This window comes from Camelus dromedarius, chromosome 10, assembly GCF_036321535.1.
Source record: "Camelus dromedarius isolate mCamDro1 chromosome 10, mCamDro1.pat, whole genome shotgun sequence".
NCBI lineage: Eukaryota > Metazoa > Chordata > Mammalia > Artiodactyla > Camelidae > Camelus > Camelus dromedarius.
In genome coordinates, this window is record NC_087445.1 from 46519846 (window position 1) to 46533114 (window position 13269).

At 44.8% G+C, this 13269-nt stretch overlaps 2 protein-coding genes across 10 annotated transcripts in view; both read left to right on the forward strand.

Moving 5' to 3' along the window:
* Positions 1-7091, forward strand: part of LOC105102307 (protein unc-13 homolog B) — a 166962-nt gene extending 159871 nt beyond the window's left edge. For 3 of the 6 annotated variants that reach the window (XM_064490301.1, XM_010995624.3, XM_064490300.1), the window contains 11 exons: positions 147-224; positions 457-545; positions 785-937; positions 1064-1187; positions 1297-1353; positions 1543-1623; positions 2539-2686; positions 4074-4130; positions 4921-5013; positions 5194-5353; positions 5517-7091. In XM_064490301.1, the coding sequence (XP_064346371.1) occupies positions 147-224; positions 457-545; positions 785-937; positions 1064-1187; positions 1297-1353; positions 1543-1623; positions 2539-2686; positions 4074-4130; positions 4921-5013; positions 5194-5353; positions 5517-5802 (1326 nt within the window). In that variant the 3' untranslated portion in view covers positions 5803-7091. The remainder of the gene's footprint in view (positions 1-146; positions 225-456; positions 546-784; positions 938-1063; positions 1188-1296; positions 1354-1542; positions 1624-2538; positions 2687-4073; positions 4131-4920; positions 5014-5193; positions 5354-5516) is intronic. The other 3 variants (XM_031449968.2, XM_010995625.3, XM_031449964.2) reach the window with 1 other exon arrangement.
* A 19-nt stretch (positions 7092-7110) lies between these two features.
* The window catches only part of LOC105102304 (phospholipid-transporting ATPase FetA), a 62305-nt gene continuing 56146 nt past the window's right edge, over positions 7111-13269 (forward strand). For 3 of the 4 annotated variants that reach the window (XM_064490303.1, XM_010995614.3, XM_010995611.3), the window contains exon 1: positions 7111-7391. In XM_064490303.1, the coding sequence (XP_064346373.1) occupies positions 7213-7391 (179 nt within the window). In that variant the 5' untranslated portion in view covers positions 7111-7212. The remainder of the gene's footprint in view (positions 7392-13269) is intronic. The other variant, XM_064490304.1, reaches the window with a different exon arrangement.

Consider the following 13269-nt stretch of genomic DNA (forward strand, 5'->3'; position numbering starts at 1 on the left):
ATCTCAGTACTTAGGGAGAGACACATGTGATATGTATTGTAAATTCCCCATGGCTTTTGGAGTAATGTGAGAGAGGGAGGGACTCTAGACTGATGGGTCCAGTGTTACAAGGAGCCAAGACTCAGCATCTCCATCTGTCCCCGAAGCCTTGCATCCTGATGAACAACATGCAGCAACTGAGGGTCCAGCTGGAGAAAATGTTTGAGGCCATGGGAGGCAAGGAGGTAAGTCTTAGAGTTTGGGGTTGCTGTACTTTCCCTTTGTTCCTGAGTTCCCTGGCCACAGCCTCTCCTGACTGGGTATAGGCCAGGAGTTTAGCTTGGGATCTGGCTGGTTTGAGCTGAGAGACTTGAGTAGGCATTGGGGTAGAGGCCCTAGGAGGGAGGAGTAGGGGCACAGGAGGGGAGAAAAGGATGAGAGAACCAGCTTAGCCAAGCCCACCTCCTGTGGATACAGTTGGACCCTGAAGCTGCAGAGAGTCTGAAGGAGCTGCAGGTGAAACTGAATACGGTTCTGGATGAACTCAGCATGGTGTTTGGAAACAGGTCAGTGGCCCCAGAACACATGGCTCTCAAGGTCAGGTGTCGTCCCTGGCCAATCTGACGTCCCCTGCCCCATACTCATCCATCCAGCTGAACATATGTGGACCTTCCCTCTCTTCCTGCTGGCTGTCCCTGTTGAAGCTGCACTGTGAGTGTGCTGGAGTGGGACTGAGTAGCTGATGCTGCTTTAGGGACAGTGTGTGTTTGGGGTGGGGAGGGCTGCACTGTGGGCACATGTGTAGTTTCCAGGTGCGGATTGAGGAGTGTGTTCGACAAATGGCTGACATCCTGAGCCAAGTGCGGGGCCCAGGGAATGCATCCCCCAACGCTCGGGCCTCAGTGACTCAGGATGTGGATAGTGTGCTCCGGCCTCTCATGGACTTTCTGGATGGCAAGTGAGTACAGCACTCAGGACTATCAAGCGGGCACAAGCAAGGCAGAGGCAATCAGACAGAAGAGCCTCTCAGGGAGGGGGGCTCTCTGGCACTCACCCCATCTTTACCTGCTGCCTGGTCCTGCAGCCTCACACTTTTCGCCACTGTGTGTGAGAAGACAGTCCTGAAGCGTGTACTGAAGGAGCTCTGGCGGGTGGTAATGAACACAATGGAAAGGATGATTGTTCTGCCCCCACTCACTGACCAGACGGTAAGGACCCTTCCCTTCCACTTCCTCCTGCTCTCTCTCTTAGCTGGTTCCATGCTTCCTAATGAGTTTGGAGTTCTCTGCTTTTGACAGATTCTCTCTCTCTGCCCAGGGCACCCAACTGATCTTCACTGCTGCCAAGGAGCTGAGTCATCTTTCCAAACTCAAGGTACTCTGGATGTATGGGGTCCTTCTGAGGCCAGGGGGAGGGGGTGCCTGGGAGGAAGGAAATTAAACTTTGGAGATTGAAGAGGAGGGGAAGGAGAGGAACCATGTAGCTGTGGGCTGGCAGGTAGGGGCAAGACTTTCAAGACAGCCACAAGCTGTCCTGATGGCATTGCTTTCTCTGGGGTTCTAGGACCACATGGTGCGAGAGGAAACGCGGAGTCTCACTCCAAAGCAGTGTGCTGTCCTTGACCTCGCCCTGGACACCATCAAGGTGGAGACCTCCCCGTCCTCCAGACAATCTTACTACCACACCCTCTTGGTCCTGGCATTCCACTCTGCTGGATTAGGTGTCCCTTGGGTTCTTGCCACCCCACATCCAGAAGAGAGTGATTTTTTTGTGTTCATTTCTTTCTCTGCTATGTCCATATTCCTGCTTGGGAGCAACCAAAAAGGTACCTCCTGTGTGGTCTCAGGTGAATTGCCATGAACCTAGAACATTTATTCTTGGGTTCTGAGGACAATTTGGTTCACTTAGTTCCTCATTGTCATTCCTGAATATTTCCTACTGGGAATTAATCTTCCAGATCCTAATATCCAAGATCTGGCTGACCTCTTTCACTTATGTGTAATGTCCTTTGGGTTTTCAAAGGATTTTTTTTTCCTACTATTCATTCATTCATTTAACCAGGCAACATGTGTACCAGGCACTATGCACTATGGAGGATGCAGAGACAGTAAGATATGGTTCCTAGCATCAAGATTCTTATAATCTGGTACGGTAGCAATAAGGCAGATGTGATTCGGGGCACTTAAGAGAGGTATGTTATAGGTATAAAGTGTTCTAAGTGTTCAAAGGGGTAAAGTAGGACTTCTGACTACTCTTTGCCTGAGATGCTTCTATCCCTATCTTTGCCTGTCCAGACAGGTCAGTCCTTCAAACATCACATCTAGGAATGTGGTCATCCCTTATCATTCCTGCCAGATATTTAAATAATAGTCTTTACCCAGGAGACTACGACTCTGGCTCTGTGTGGTATTCCTGATCTTGTTGTCTGTAGAAAGGCTCGTCATCTTCTTGTAGCATCTTTGCCGAGCCTGTGCTCAGATGTCATTTCCCTGAGGGCATTGTTGGGGAACTGCCTCTCTGTAAGGCAGTGAGGCAGTAGCAGTTATTCTTGTCTTTCAGCAATACTTCCATGCTGGAGGCAATGGACTGAAGAAAGCCTTCCTGGAGAAGAGCCCAGATTTGCAGTCCCTGCGCTATGCCCTGTCTCTGTACACACAGACCACAGACACACTCATCAAGACTTTTGTGCGCTCACAGACTGCCCAGGGTAAGGCCCAAGGTCTCTGGGTCCCCACCTTCCCTCCCTGATATATCTCTGCCTGTAGGGAGTCAGTATCCTGTAGTTCTTAGGATAGGGAGGATCCAGGTACTTCTTCAGGGAGCCCTTCAAACTCAGACACCAGGATTTCTTGATGGACCCTAATACTTATCCCCACCCCATATCTATACCAGACAGGGGAGTAACAGGGACCTGGGGAAAGTATCTGAGACTTCTTTTCTCAGACATCATCTGGCCGGTGCATGTGTATTGAGCTCAAGTTACCGTGTTTGGTAGGAAAAATCTGTGAAGAAGCCTGGATGATTGAGACACTCATGAAGACCCAGCTTTGGGAGCCTTAGATGGAAGTTGTCCTGGGGAGAGAAAGCAAAAGACTTTCCAGATTCTCCAGTGTGGATGAGGAGAAGACTAAGAGCGGCAAACCATGGGAGCAGTTGAAGGGAGGGTGTGGATCACAGGGCTCTGCAGAGCTGAGGCTCCAGCCTTGTGGATGATGCTAACACGCAGGGGACCCAGGCAGCTGGTTTTCTCCCAGTGACTTCTAGTTCTCCCTTCCCTGCCTCCAGGCAGGCCCATCCACTACAATGTTCCAGGGAAATCCAGGCATGCTGCAGGAGGCGTGAACCTGGTGGAGGGGAGAGTGGGAAGGCTTAGGCCTTACTAAGCTGTGGATCTGAAGCACTGAGCTAACCTGGAGGGGAAGAGGGACCTAAGCAGTTAGAAGGGGGTTGATGGAGGGTGATGAGATTCAAGGGACCTACAGTACTGCTCCATTTTCCAATCTGCTCTTATTTCAAGTCCAGAGTGGGAAGAAGAGAGAGCAAAAGAAGTTATGAGCCTTGCTCAAGGGGACAGGGAGAACTTTTACAGAGCTGAGTATATGTAAAGGCCTGTAACATCAGGGAGGATCTGAGTTAGTCCAAGAGGCTTTCTAGAAACATTGAGCTTTAAGCTAGATATAAAGATGAGGAGAGGCTGGAGTGGGCACATGGGAGTTAAGAGCAGGAGTGGGGACTGCAGGGAGGATGCAAGTGTCTGTACATTTTCTACCCATTGTTTTGTCATTTAAGGGCCTAGGAAATTAGAGCCTACAGCTTTCTCTTTTGTGCGCCACTGGTCCCAGAAATCTTTCCTCTGTATGTTCTACTGCTTCTGCCCATGATTTGGTTGATCTTCAAACTGTTAAGTTTAATTTAGAGCATTCAGGCACTGACCCCAGTTCTTTGACTTCTCTCTCCACCCTACCCTATCTCTGTGCTCCCTCAAAATATGTGTAGAGCTGCTCTGAATGGCGGTTAACTCCTTACCTCTAACTGATTCTTCTTTCTCTATCCTAATGCTGCTACTGCCTCTTGACTGGCCTGTCCTCACTCAGTGCATGATGGGAAAGGTGTTAGGTTTACTGCTAATGAGGACATTCAGCCGGAAAAGGGTACGTTATACACCATGCGGGTGTGAATCTAACATGGGCTAACACTGTCCCCTGTGAATTAGAATGAGCCGCCTATGTTGGGGCTGGGGGAACCAAGTGTCAAAGTTCAGAAGCTCTATCCCAAGTGTCGGAGATGGGCAGTGTATTCATACAGTCTGACTCAGTTCTGTCCTCAGAATTCCTCCACTCCTCCATCTTAGGACAAAGAGGTTATATCTGGGGTTCAGGCTAGTGGTGTTTTCCCAAAACAGAATGAAGCCTTTACTAAGGGAAGGCTGCAAATTGACCAGAGGGACTGGGGAGCTGTTTGTGTAGAAGTCCAGGCTTGAGTAAGACAAAGTCTTTCTGTGCAGGGCAGCCTCCCAAGCAGGGGCCTCCGGCTGCTTTTGGCTAGATAAGACCCACATTGTTCCACTGAGACACATGGGGTGGATGTAGTTCTCAAAGATACAGGGTGGCAGTACTGTCCTTTCCCAACATCTTTCAATGAAAAATTCTTCAGCCTAGGGGATAGGAGAGGTTTGGGGAAACTGATGGGTTCCTGGTGCATTTTTAGAAGAAGTTTCACCTAAGATGTTGTCAGCCTAACTTGTATTTTAATACATAGCCTCATTCTTTAGCCATTTTCCCCCTTTTCCCATTGCTTACTTTCCCATTGCTACTGTGGGTGATTGCTTCTTGCTTTAGGGTATAGGATAGTAGCCTCCCAATTCCAGTTTCACCTGGAATAATCAGGCTTAAAGTCTTAAAAGTTCTCCAGTGGGGGATCATCTGTCCATCTGTCCCTCAGGGTCTGGTGTGGATGATCCTGTGGGAGAAGTCTCTATTCAGGTGGACCTGTTTACACATCCTGGAACTGGGGAGCACAAGGTCACAGTGAAAGGTGAGTGGTATGGACTTACAGATCTCAGGCCTTTTCTTGCCCAGTGGCCCCATCAGTCAAAGGCAGGGCCTGCTTATCTCAGCCCTTCAGCTTAGCTCTCCTTCAAGGGGAATGCCCCCCTGGGGCTGAAGAACTGGGAATGCTTGATTGGATCCTCACAGGTTTCCCTTGTTTGTGCAGTGGTGGCTGCCAATGACCTCAAGTGGCAGACAGCAGGTATGTTCCGGCCCTTTGTGGAAGTAACCATGGTTGGCCCTCATCAAAGTGATAAAAAGAGGAAGTTCACAACCAAGTCAAAAAGCAACAACTGGGCTCCCAAGTACAATGAGACATTTCACTTGTAAGTTATGGGGTGGGGACTTGCAGGACTCTGGAATGGGGGTGACCTGGGTGTAAGAATTGAGAGGGGAGAGAAAGGATGGGCTGGATGGTGGCTGGGGTGAATTCAGTTGAGGATGCCCTCAGCTCTGGTCTCCTACCTTCCATCTACCCTGTGCTCACAGCCTCCTGGGAAATGAAGAAGGCCCAGAAGCCTATGAGTTGCAAATATGTGTGAAGGATTACTGCTTTGCCCGGGAAGATCGTGTTCTAGGGCTAGCTGTGATGCCTCTGAGGGACGTGGCAGCCAAGGGCAGCTGTGCCTGCTGGTGCCCCTTGGGCCCGAAGATCCACATGGATGAGACAGGCATGACCATTCTCCGGATTCTGTCTCAGAGGAGCAATGATGAAGTGGCCCGAGAGTTCGTGAAGCTCAAATCGGAGTCTCGTTCCATGGAGGAGGGAAGCTGAGCACCTAGGCTCCTGTGCCAACCAGATGGCACCATTTCCACAAGTCAGGGCCAATGGGAGTTACTATGTTGTCAGCTTAGGGTCCTCATAGTCAAGAGGCTGACTTATTCAGTTCAGGAAAATTTAAGGAAAAATTTGTGAGAGTTTGGCTTTTCACAGAAAGTGTCATGAATCCCTTACCAGCAGGTTTGTGCTGCTAGTAGCTGGGTTGTGGGGGTTATCACATCGGGAGATTCTCCATAAAGAGAGAAGGAAAGGCATTTCTGAGAGTGTCACCTATTCTTGGCAGGGACCCTTCCACCCCACACCCCTTCTCCACCCCTCTCCATACCACACCTTATCCAGTTAGATCCATACATAACAATCATCAGAAGAACAAGTTTAGAGGGCCTGGAGCTTGTGCCTAACTAGGTAAGTTATCAGTTGAGTCTACAGGTATTGCTGAGCCCTGTGGTCTGGATTGGAGTATGCCAGGGAAGGAACACAGAGAATAGAATTCAAACTGTCCCTTAAGCAGAATCAGCTGGTTTTGAGTGGCTCGAGTGAGTACAAGGCATTGAAACTGAACAAGATACCTTACAGAAATGAATTGTTCTAATCCCTTCCCCCAGATAATCTTTCATGAGTAGAACCAGGTTCACATGGTGCTTCAGAGCCCTGAGCAGAACTTCTTTGGAACCCAAGCACCAGGGGCCACCTGCCCAGGAGTCCCCTTACCTCACTTTTTTAGGAAGGGGAGTGATTCTTCAGGACATGAGAGGCTCTTCTTAAGTATATGCACCTGAGAGCTAGTTGAAGGATCCAGGGGAGAGGGCTGTATTTTCTTCATGGATAGGCCCTGAACAAAGCCAAAAACTGGAAATCAGTCCTCCTCACCTATGGCCACTGCCTTCTGGCAGTCCTCCCCCTTGCAGAAACAATCTAGCCTTTGTCCTCATTCCTTTTTATCTAGGTCAGCTGCTGTTCCCTTCATAGATGTTCAGCCCTACAGAAGGAATTTGGGCTGTGATCCCTCTGCACCGGGTGGATGGAGGGTGATCCTCAACACTCCTTGGGAGGTCAGAGACAACCTCTTTGCAGGGAGTCATGTGGACTTCCCAGGCCCTTGCTCAGATGTGACATGGCCCTTCAGTATCCTCAGTAGCAGCCTCCTGGACTTCCAGAGGACTCTTATTGTCCATTGGCCATTATGTGAAACAAGAAACTAAGCATTTTGCTGTTTTTAATTGTCGTATGTGCCATTGTAATAGTAGATTATTGGCTAGTCTGTAATAAATTATCTTATAGTAGCCTTTGAGGTCTGGTAATTCTGCTAAAGTGTGGAAAGCTGTAGAAATGACTTTCCTACATAATGGTAGATCTTAGACCAGTGGTCCTTTGCTGCTTTTCCCCTCCCGCGCCAAGTGGTGGATGAAACAGCTGGGGGGAGGAGAACAGATTTCTGAGAAGGGGCGTGGTCGGAAGCGGGCTTTGTGGGGGCGTGGTCGGGGCGTGGCTCTACTCTGGGCTGGACCGTGTGGCTCCGGAGCGCCTGCGCAGAAAGGTGCGTTAAGATGGCGGTCGCTGGAGACGACGGCTGCTCGGCGATGGTGAGCAAGAGGTGCCCAAAGGTGGCGCCCGAGGAGAGGTTATCGCCTTTTCCTCCCCACACTGTAGAGAGCCTATAGCCCTTTACTATCTCGCATTCCTAGCGCTCTTTGTACTTCCCTATAGCTGTCTGTCCTCGTACTTTCTTGTAAACTGTTCTCCCGACATTCCCCATCCCCGTACTCGAGTATACGTGTTTCCCAGACGCTCCAGAGAAGACATACCTGCCTCGACACCTAGCAAAGGGATCTTTATCCCCCAGACTCCCCCAGAGGGCACCCATTTATCCAGTTACCTCATAAAGCAGGTAGGCTCAAAAACCCCAGCTAAGGCACATTCCTATTCACTCAGGGAGTTTTGTCCACTTTTCCAGCACTATACAGATTCTTATACATCCTTCTACTACATTTGACTTGAAAGGCGAAGTGCTATCATGTTTGCTATCATTCCTCTTTCATGTGGAGTAGGAAACCTACTCCTTAAGGAAAAGTCAAACTGACTGCTCATGGCTTGCAGATTCGAATTATTAGCTAACTTTTAATGCAGATTTTACATATTAACTGCATATTTCCAGCTTTTGAAAAACCAGGTCTATTAGCTCAGCTCACATTCCCACAAAATGACAGGTCGTTGGAGCTGAGAAGCAACTAGCAAATTAGTTTGCTGTAATTCCTGGTAGACTCCATAACTTCTTATTTTGTCATACTGGGCTTTACATTATTTTCCTGGTACCTGGTAGGCACTTGAGTTTGTGATTCCTGATATAAGGCTGGGTAATTTTCTGTGTCAGTACTTTGAGCTTTTAATAAAAATTGAAATCCAAAAAGGTTGAATATATATTTAGGCTATTTTTGGTTTCTGTAATGCTCTGATTAGTATCAGAGATCATCTTAGTAGCTAAAATTCGGGGTTAAATCTGCACCAAAGTGGTTGTTATAAGAGAATTCAATCAAAATATCTGCAGGTAACTTCCTGGTACATTTGGTCTTTTTTATTTAACTGTATTTTTATTTTGAGGGGGGATGGTAATTAGGCTTATTTATTTATTTTAATGGCAGCACTGGGGATTGAACCTGGGTACACACTCTGCAACTGAGCTATACCATACTCCTGCATTTGATCTTGAAGAAATCATGTGCCAACTCCTCTCTGGTGGGGTCAGGCCAAGGGCAAGGTGTTTTTTCTCTTTGAACACCTAGTTTTGAACACCTGGCTCTGGTCTGTGCTGGAAGTGATGTCTCAAAGTGCTGTCTCCTCATTCCAGAACACACAATGGTAACCCTCCTCTCTGTGGGAAATAACAGGCCTTGTAATATTATACGGGCTGTATGTAAACAGCAGTAGAAGTGCCTCTAATAGTGGATTTTTTAAAAAGCATAATCATTTCTATCAGCATAAGTGTATGACTCATCTGTTTATTGTGAATATTTGGACTAGCTCCCTGAATGAAACTCCCATATCTTGAAGCAGAATGGCTAAGCTGAAGAAGCAACGTGAAATAATGGAGGTGGTATTAAAGTGGGAGTCAGAAGACATGTGAACAGTAGTCCAGCTCTGCTACAAACTAGTCAAGGAATCTTGACTTTTAACTTTTCAGAGGTGGTTTCTTGCTTCTGTTAAATGGGCTATTAATTCCTGCCATGTTTCCCTCAGAGGGATCACATAGACTTACTTAAATGTGAAAACACTTTGAAAACTCTATTTACTCTAAGTTTATAAGGAATTATTATGATAAATGATTCTCTGAATTCTGGTAACTTCCAAGGAATTTGTCTTGCTGTGTCCTGGGTTCAAAATCAGTAAATATTTGCTGAACACATAATATGTGCCAGGTACTCATCTAGGCGTGGAGCCTAGCATTGAACAAAACAAAATCCCTGTGTGAATTTAGGGTAAGTCATCAGCATCTTGAGTGCCTACTGAGTACCCAGTGCAGTATCACAGCATGGTGAAGTAGTAGTGAGAATCTAGATGATGAAGTTAAGTCTGCCACTATTACAGCTGTGAGAGAGCCCTCTGGTCTCCAGCTCCTACCTTCCTTTGGCAAAACCCAAACCTGGAAACCCAGAGCAAGGTAGTCTGGGTAATGTAGTTCATAGAGGTTGCTTCCCAGAATAGGGCAGAGGGAATTGGGCAGAAGAAACAGCAAACAGAATAACCAGCATTCAAGGTATCTAGAGAAGGAAAAGTCAGCACCATGGACTCTTTCCAAGAAAGTTTCCCTCTGTTCAAATTCAGAATCTAGTCTAAGACTTAGTCTCCTTAGCTGTGAAATGGTAATAGTAATACTTTTGTCCTAGAGTGATTGTGAGGATTCTATGATATGACACATGAAAGTACCTAGCACAGGGCCTGATCCATATTGGAGACTCAGTATATTTTAGTTCCTTCCTGCACATGTCTAAACAGCTCTTTGGCGGAAATACTTTTTCCAGTCAAGGTTTCAAAGTGTGGCTAGGATTGTTGGGGGCTGTGTAGCTCAAATGGTAGAGTGCATGTTTAGCATGCACAAGGTCCTGGGTTCAATCCCCAATACGCTCTCTACACTTACAGAAATAGCAAACCTAGGTAAAACTAGTCGCCAGTAGCAAAACAGGTAACTAGTTACCTCGGGCTGGGTATAGAGGTGCGAAGTTGACTGGAAAAGGAGGGAACTCATTGGCATGATAGAAATGCTCTTGATTTCTCTGAAGATTGTGGTTGGTGGTTACATAGGAGTGCACATTGTTTAAAATGGGTCAAAGTTTTAAATGTATGAATGCCTTTTCCTGTATGTAAAGTATACCTCTATAAAATTGATTTTAAAGTGTATACCCTTAACCCATAGCAAAAATAATTACGTGTTTCAAAAGTGGAGTAATTTCAAACATAATGAATTTTTTACTGAGAAACTGAGTAATTGACAGCTCAGCAAAGCTGACTGCTGTGATTTTAAAAGACCCATCCTTAGAGGTGTTCCTGTTTATGGAGAAGCTCTTACTAGATTAAAGGTAACATCAGTGATGAGGTTGTTTCCTTGATGTGTGTACTTTATATCAAGCACTGAAGTCTGAGGTGTAGAGGCTGTTCCTTTACTATAAATGGATGCATGGGTATTAGCAAATGTGGGCTTCAGATAAGTAAGAGGTAGCATGTTCCATATTTGAACCTACTCCTTCTATTAAATATCAGTTGTTTAAAAAAAAAGAAATAATTAAATCTAATTACCTCCCCCCAATTAATGAAAACAAAATGTGGCTGGGACTGAGTGAATGAAGGGAGAAATGGTAGGAGATAAAGTCAGAGCATGTAGGGAGGGCCCTGTGGCCCAGTGTAATGACTTTGGCTTTTAACAGAGGTAAGGTAGGAAGTTGTTGGAAATTCTGCAGGAGTGTGTGACCTCTGATATAAGGGTTCCTGTTATTCACTACGGTATCACTGTACATTAAAAAATAATTTATTTAGAACATACCACATAATGGGTACTATTTTAGGCACTGGAGATGCATTGATATATATAGTCCCTACCCTCAAGGATAATGTGGTCTTTAAAAGGTGACAGATGGCTTCAATTTAAAGTATAAATGTTAAGATATAGATAAACATGGAAACTTACAGCATGGGAGCTCATAATAAGAACATAATCCTTGGAGCATCTGAAAAATCTTCCTGAGTAAGACGATGTAAATTGAATCTTACCCAGTAGAACTTAGCCAGGTCTAAACAGTGGGAAATGAAGTTCTAGGAACTTGGAGTGGTATGTGCACTTGGAGTGGGAAAAAAAAATTGGTAATGAGCTGGGAATTACAAGTAACTTATATCCCTGGACAGTTTGGGCTTTGTATAGGAGAATGGTGAGAGAGAAAACTGCAGAAGTAAGCAGAGGCTAGGTCATGAAGAGGAATTTAGACTTTTATCCTGAAGGTTATGGTAGATTTTTGGGTTTTTTCTTCAATGGTAGGTTTTTAAGCAAAAAGATAGCTCACTCTGGCAAGATAAGGATGAGTCAGTTGAAGTGGAGTTGGGGTGGAGGGTGAGAAATTACAAAACTGGAGATGAGGAGGCTAATGACGGTAGCCTGAACTTAGGTTGAAGCTTTGGGGATAAAAGTATATGACTATTCTAAGTTAACGCTTTATTAATGAGGAAGAACATACAGAGCTTCCTGATTAAATTGTAAGTGGGAGAATAAAAGCCTTGTTAAAAATGACTCTCAGGTTCCTGGCTTGGGCAACTAGGTAAATGGTAAGACTAGTAACCAATGTTCAAAGACAGGAAATATAAGAGAAAGTACAAATTTGGAGTGTGTGAGAAGTAGGGAATGGAAATGATAATTTCAGCTTAGTAAATGTAGATTTTTTTTCATTGGAAAATGCAAATTATGTAAAAATTTAACATTTTAACCATTTGAAAGTGTACAATTCAGTGTCATTAAGTATATTCACAATGTTGTACAACCGTCATTACTATCTAATTCTGGAACATATCACCCCAAAAGGAAACCCCATCCCTATAAAACAGTCATTTTTCAGTACATGTAGATTTTGAGGCATTTGTGTAATATCCAAATACAGATGTTGCATAGGTATTTGGATATGTGGTACTGAAACTCAGGATAAAAATTCAGGTTGAAGATAGATATTTTTTAATCATTAGCCTACAAGTAGGGATTTCTTGAGACTTACGGACTTGAATGAGAATCTTTGTCCTGAATTGGATGTAAAATGTATATATATATGTGTGTATATTCTTATAAACAGTCTATAGCATTAATCAAATGCCCAAAGGAATGTCTTAACCTAAACAAAGTTACTAACCATTGGGGTGTGTGTGTGTGTGTGTCTTAAATGAAACCATGGAGTAAAGAAAACTCAGGGAAAGTGAATAGTGAGAAAAGAAGAATGAGGATGGAACTCTGGGTAGCAAGTAATATATAGAGAGGTCCAAAGGGTGTTCTGTTGAGTGTAAGAAACAAAATTCTTTTCTACCTCAAGATAGCTAAAGACTTTTAAAGGGCACTGTTATTTCTTGCTTGCTAGATGTACCTCACTGGCTGCCTCTGTCAGATGCTCAGTCACCTAAAACATGTATTTTTACTGTAAAATAGATTGTTTCCTTTGGTAACTAGCCATAACTTCTTCCTGAGTAGTCTTACTTTTGGCCATTAGGTTGGTGGAGAGTATCATTTACAAAGTCAATAATAGAGAGTTAAATAAATTGCCATAATTTGCAACAAGCATGTTTTGTGTGGGTATCTAGTATATTGTGGGCTTTATAATAAACCAGCAGCTCTCAATGTATAGGACCTGAACCAACAGCATCAGCATCACCTGTATTTGTAAGAAATGTACATTCTTGGGCACCACCACAAACCTGCTGACTCAAACTGGTCAGGGATGGGATCCAGCCTCCAGGTGATTCTGATGCATGTTAAAGTTTGAGAACAACTGTGATGGACTATTCCTGACCAAGGTTTTTCAGTCCATAAATAAAACATGTGTTTCTGGTTTCCTCATTATCTTTTATGTAATAAAATCTGGATGGCAGCATTTTGCAGTGTCTGATGAATTCCTCATGAAGAAGTTGTTTTTGAGCACTCTTGTCCATCTGTGACCTCTATCACCCTGGATCATAGTTAAAATATTATTTCCTACATGTTATTTTCCCCTGTGGTACGCAGTAATTATCTTCAACAACATAAATTGTAAACTGCCCAGTTATTTAAGTGCTATAGATAAGGGATTAATTATTTTTGTGAATACCCTGTCTTGTCCCTCCAGTCCTTTGTCTTGGAATCTCCCAGTCTTCTGCCGAATCACATCCTTGGCTTTGGAGAGTATAAAATGAACCTCACTGAAATTGCACCATTTTCTCTTCTCTACCCCTATCAAGGAATTTTCA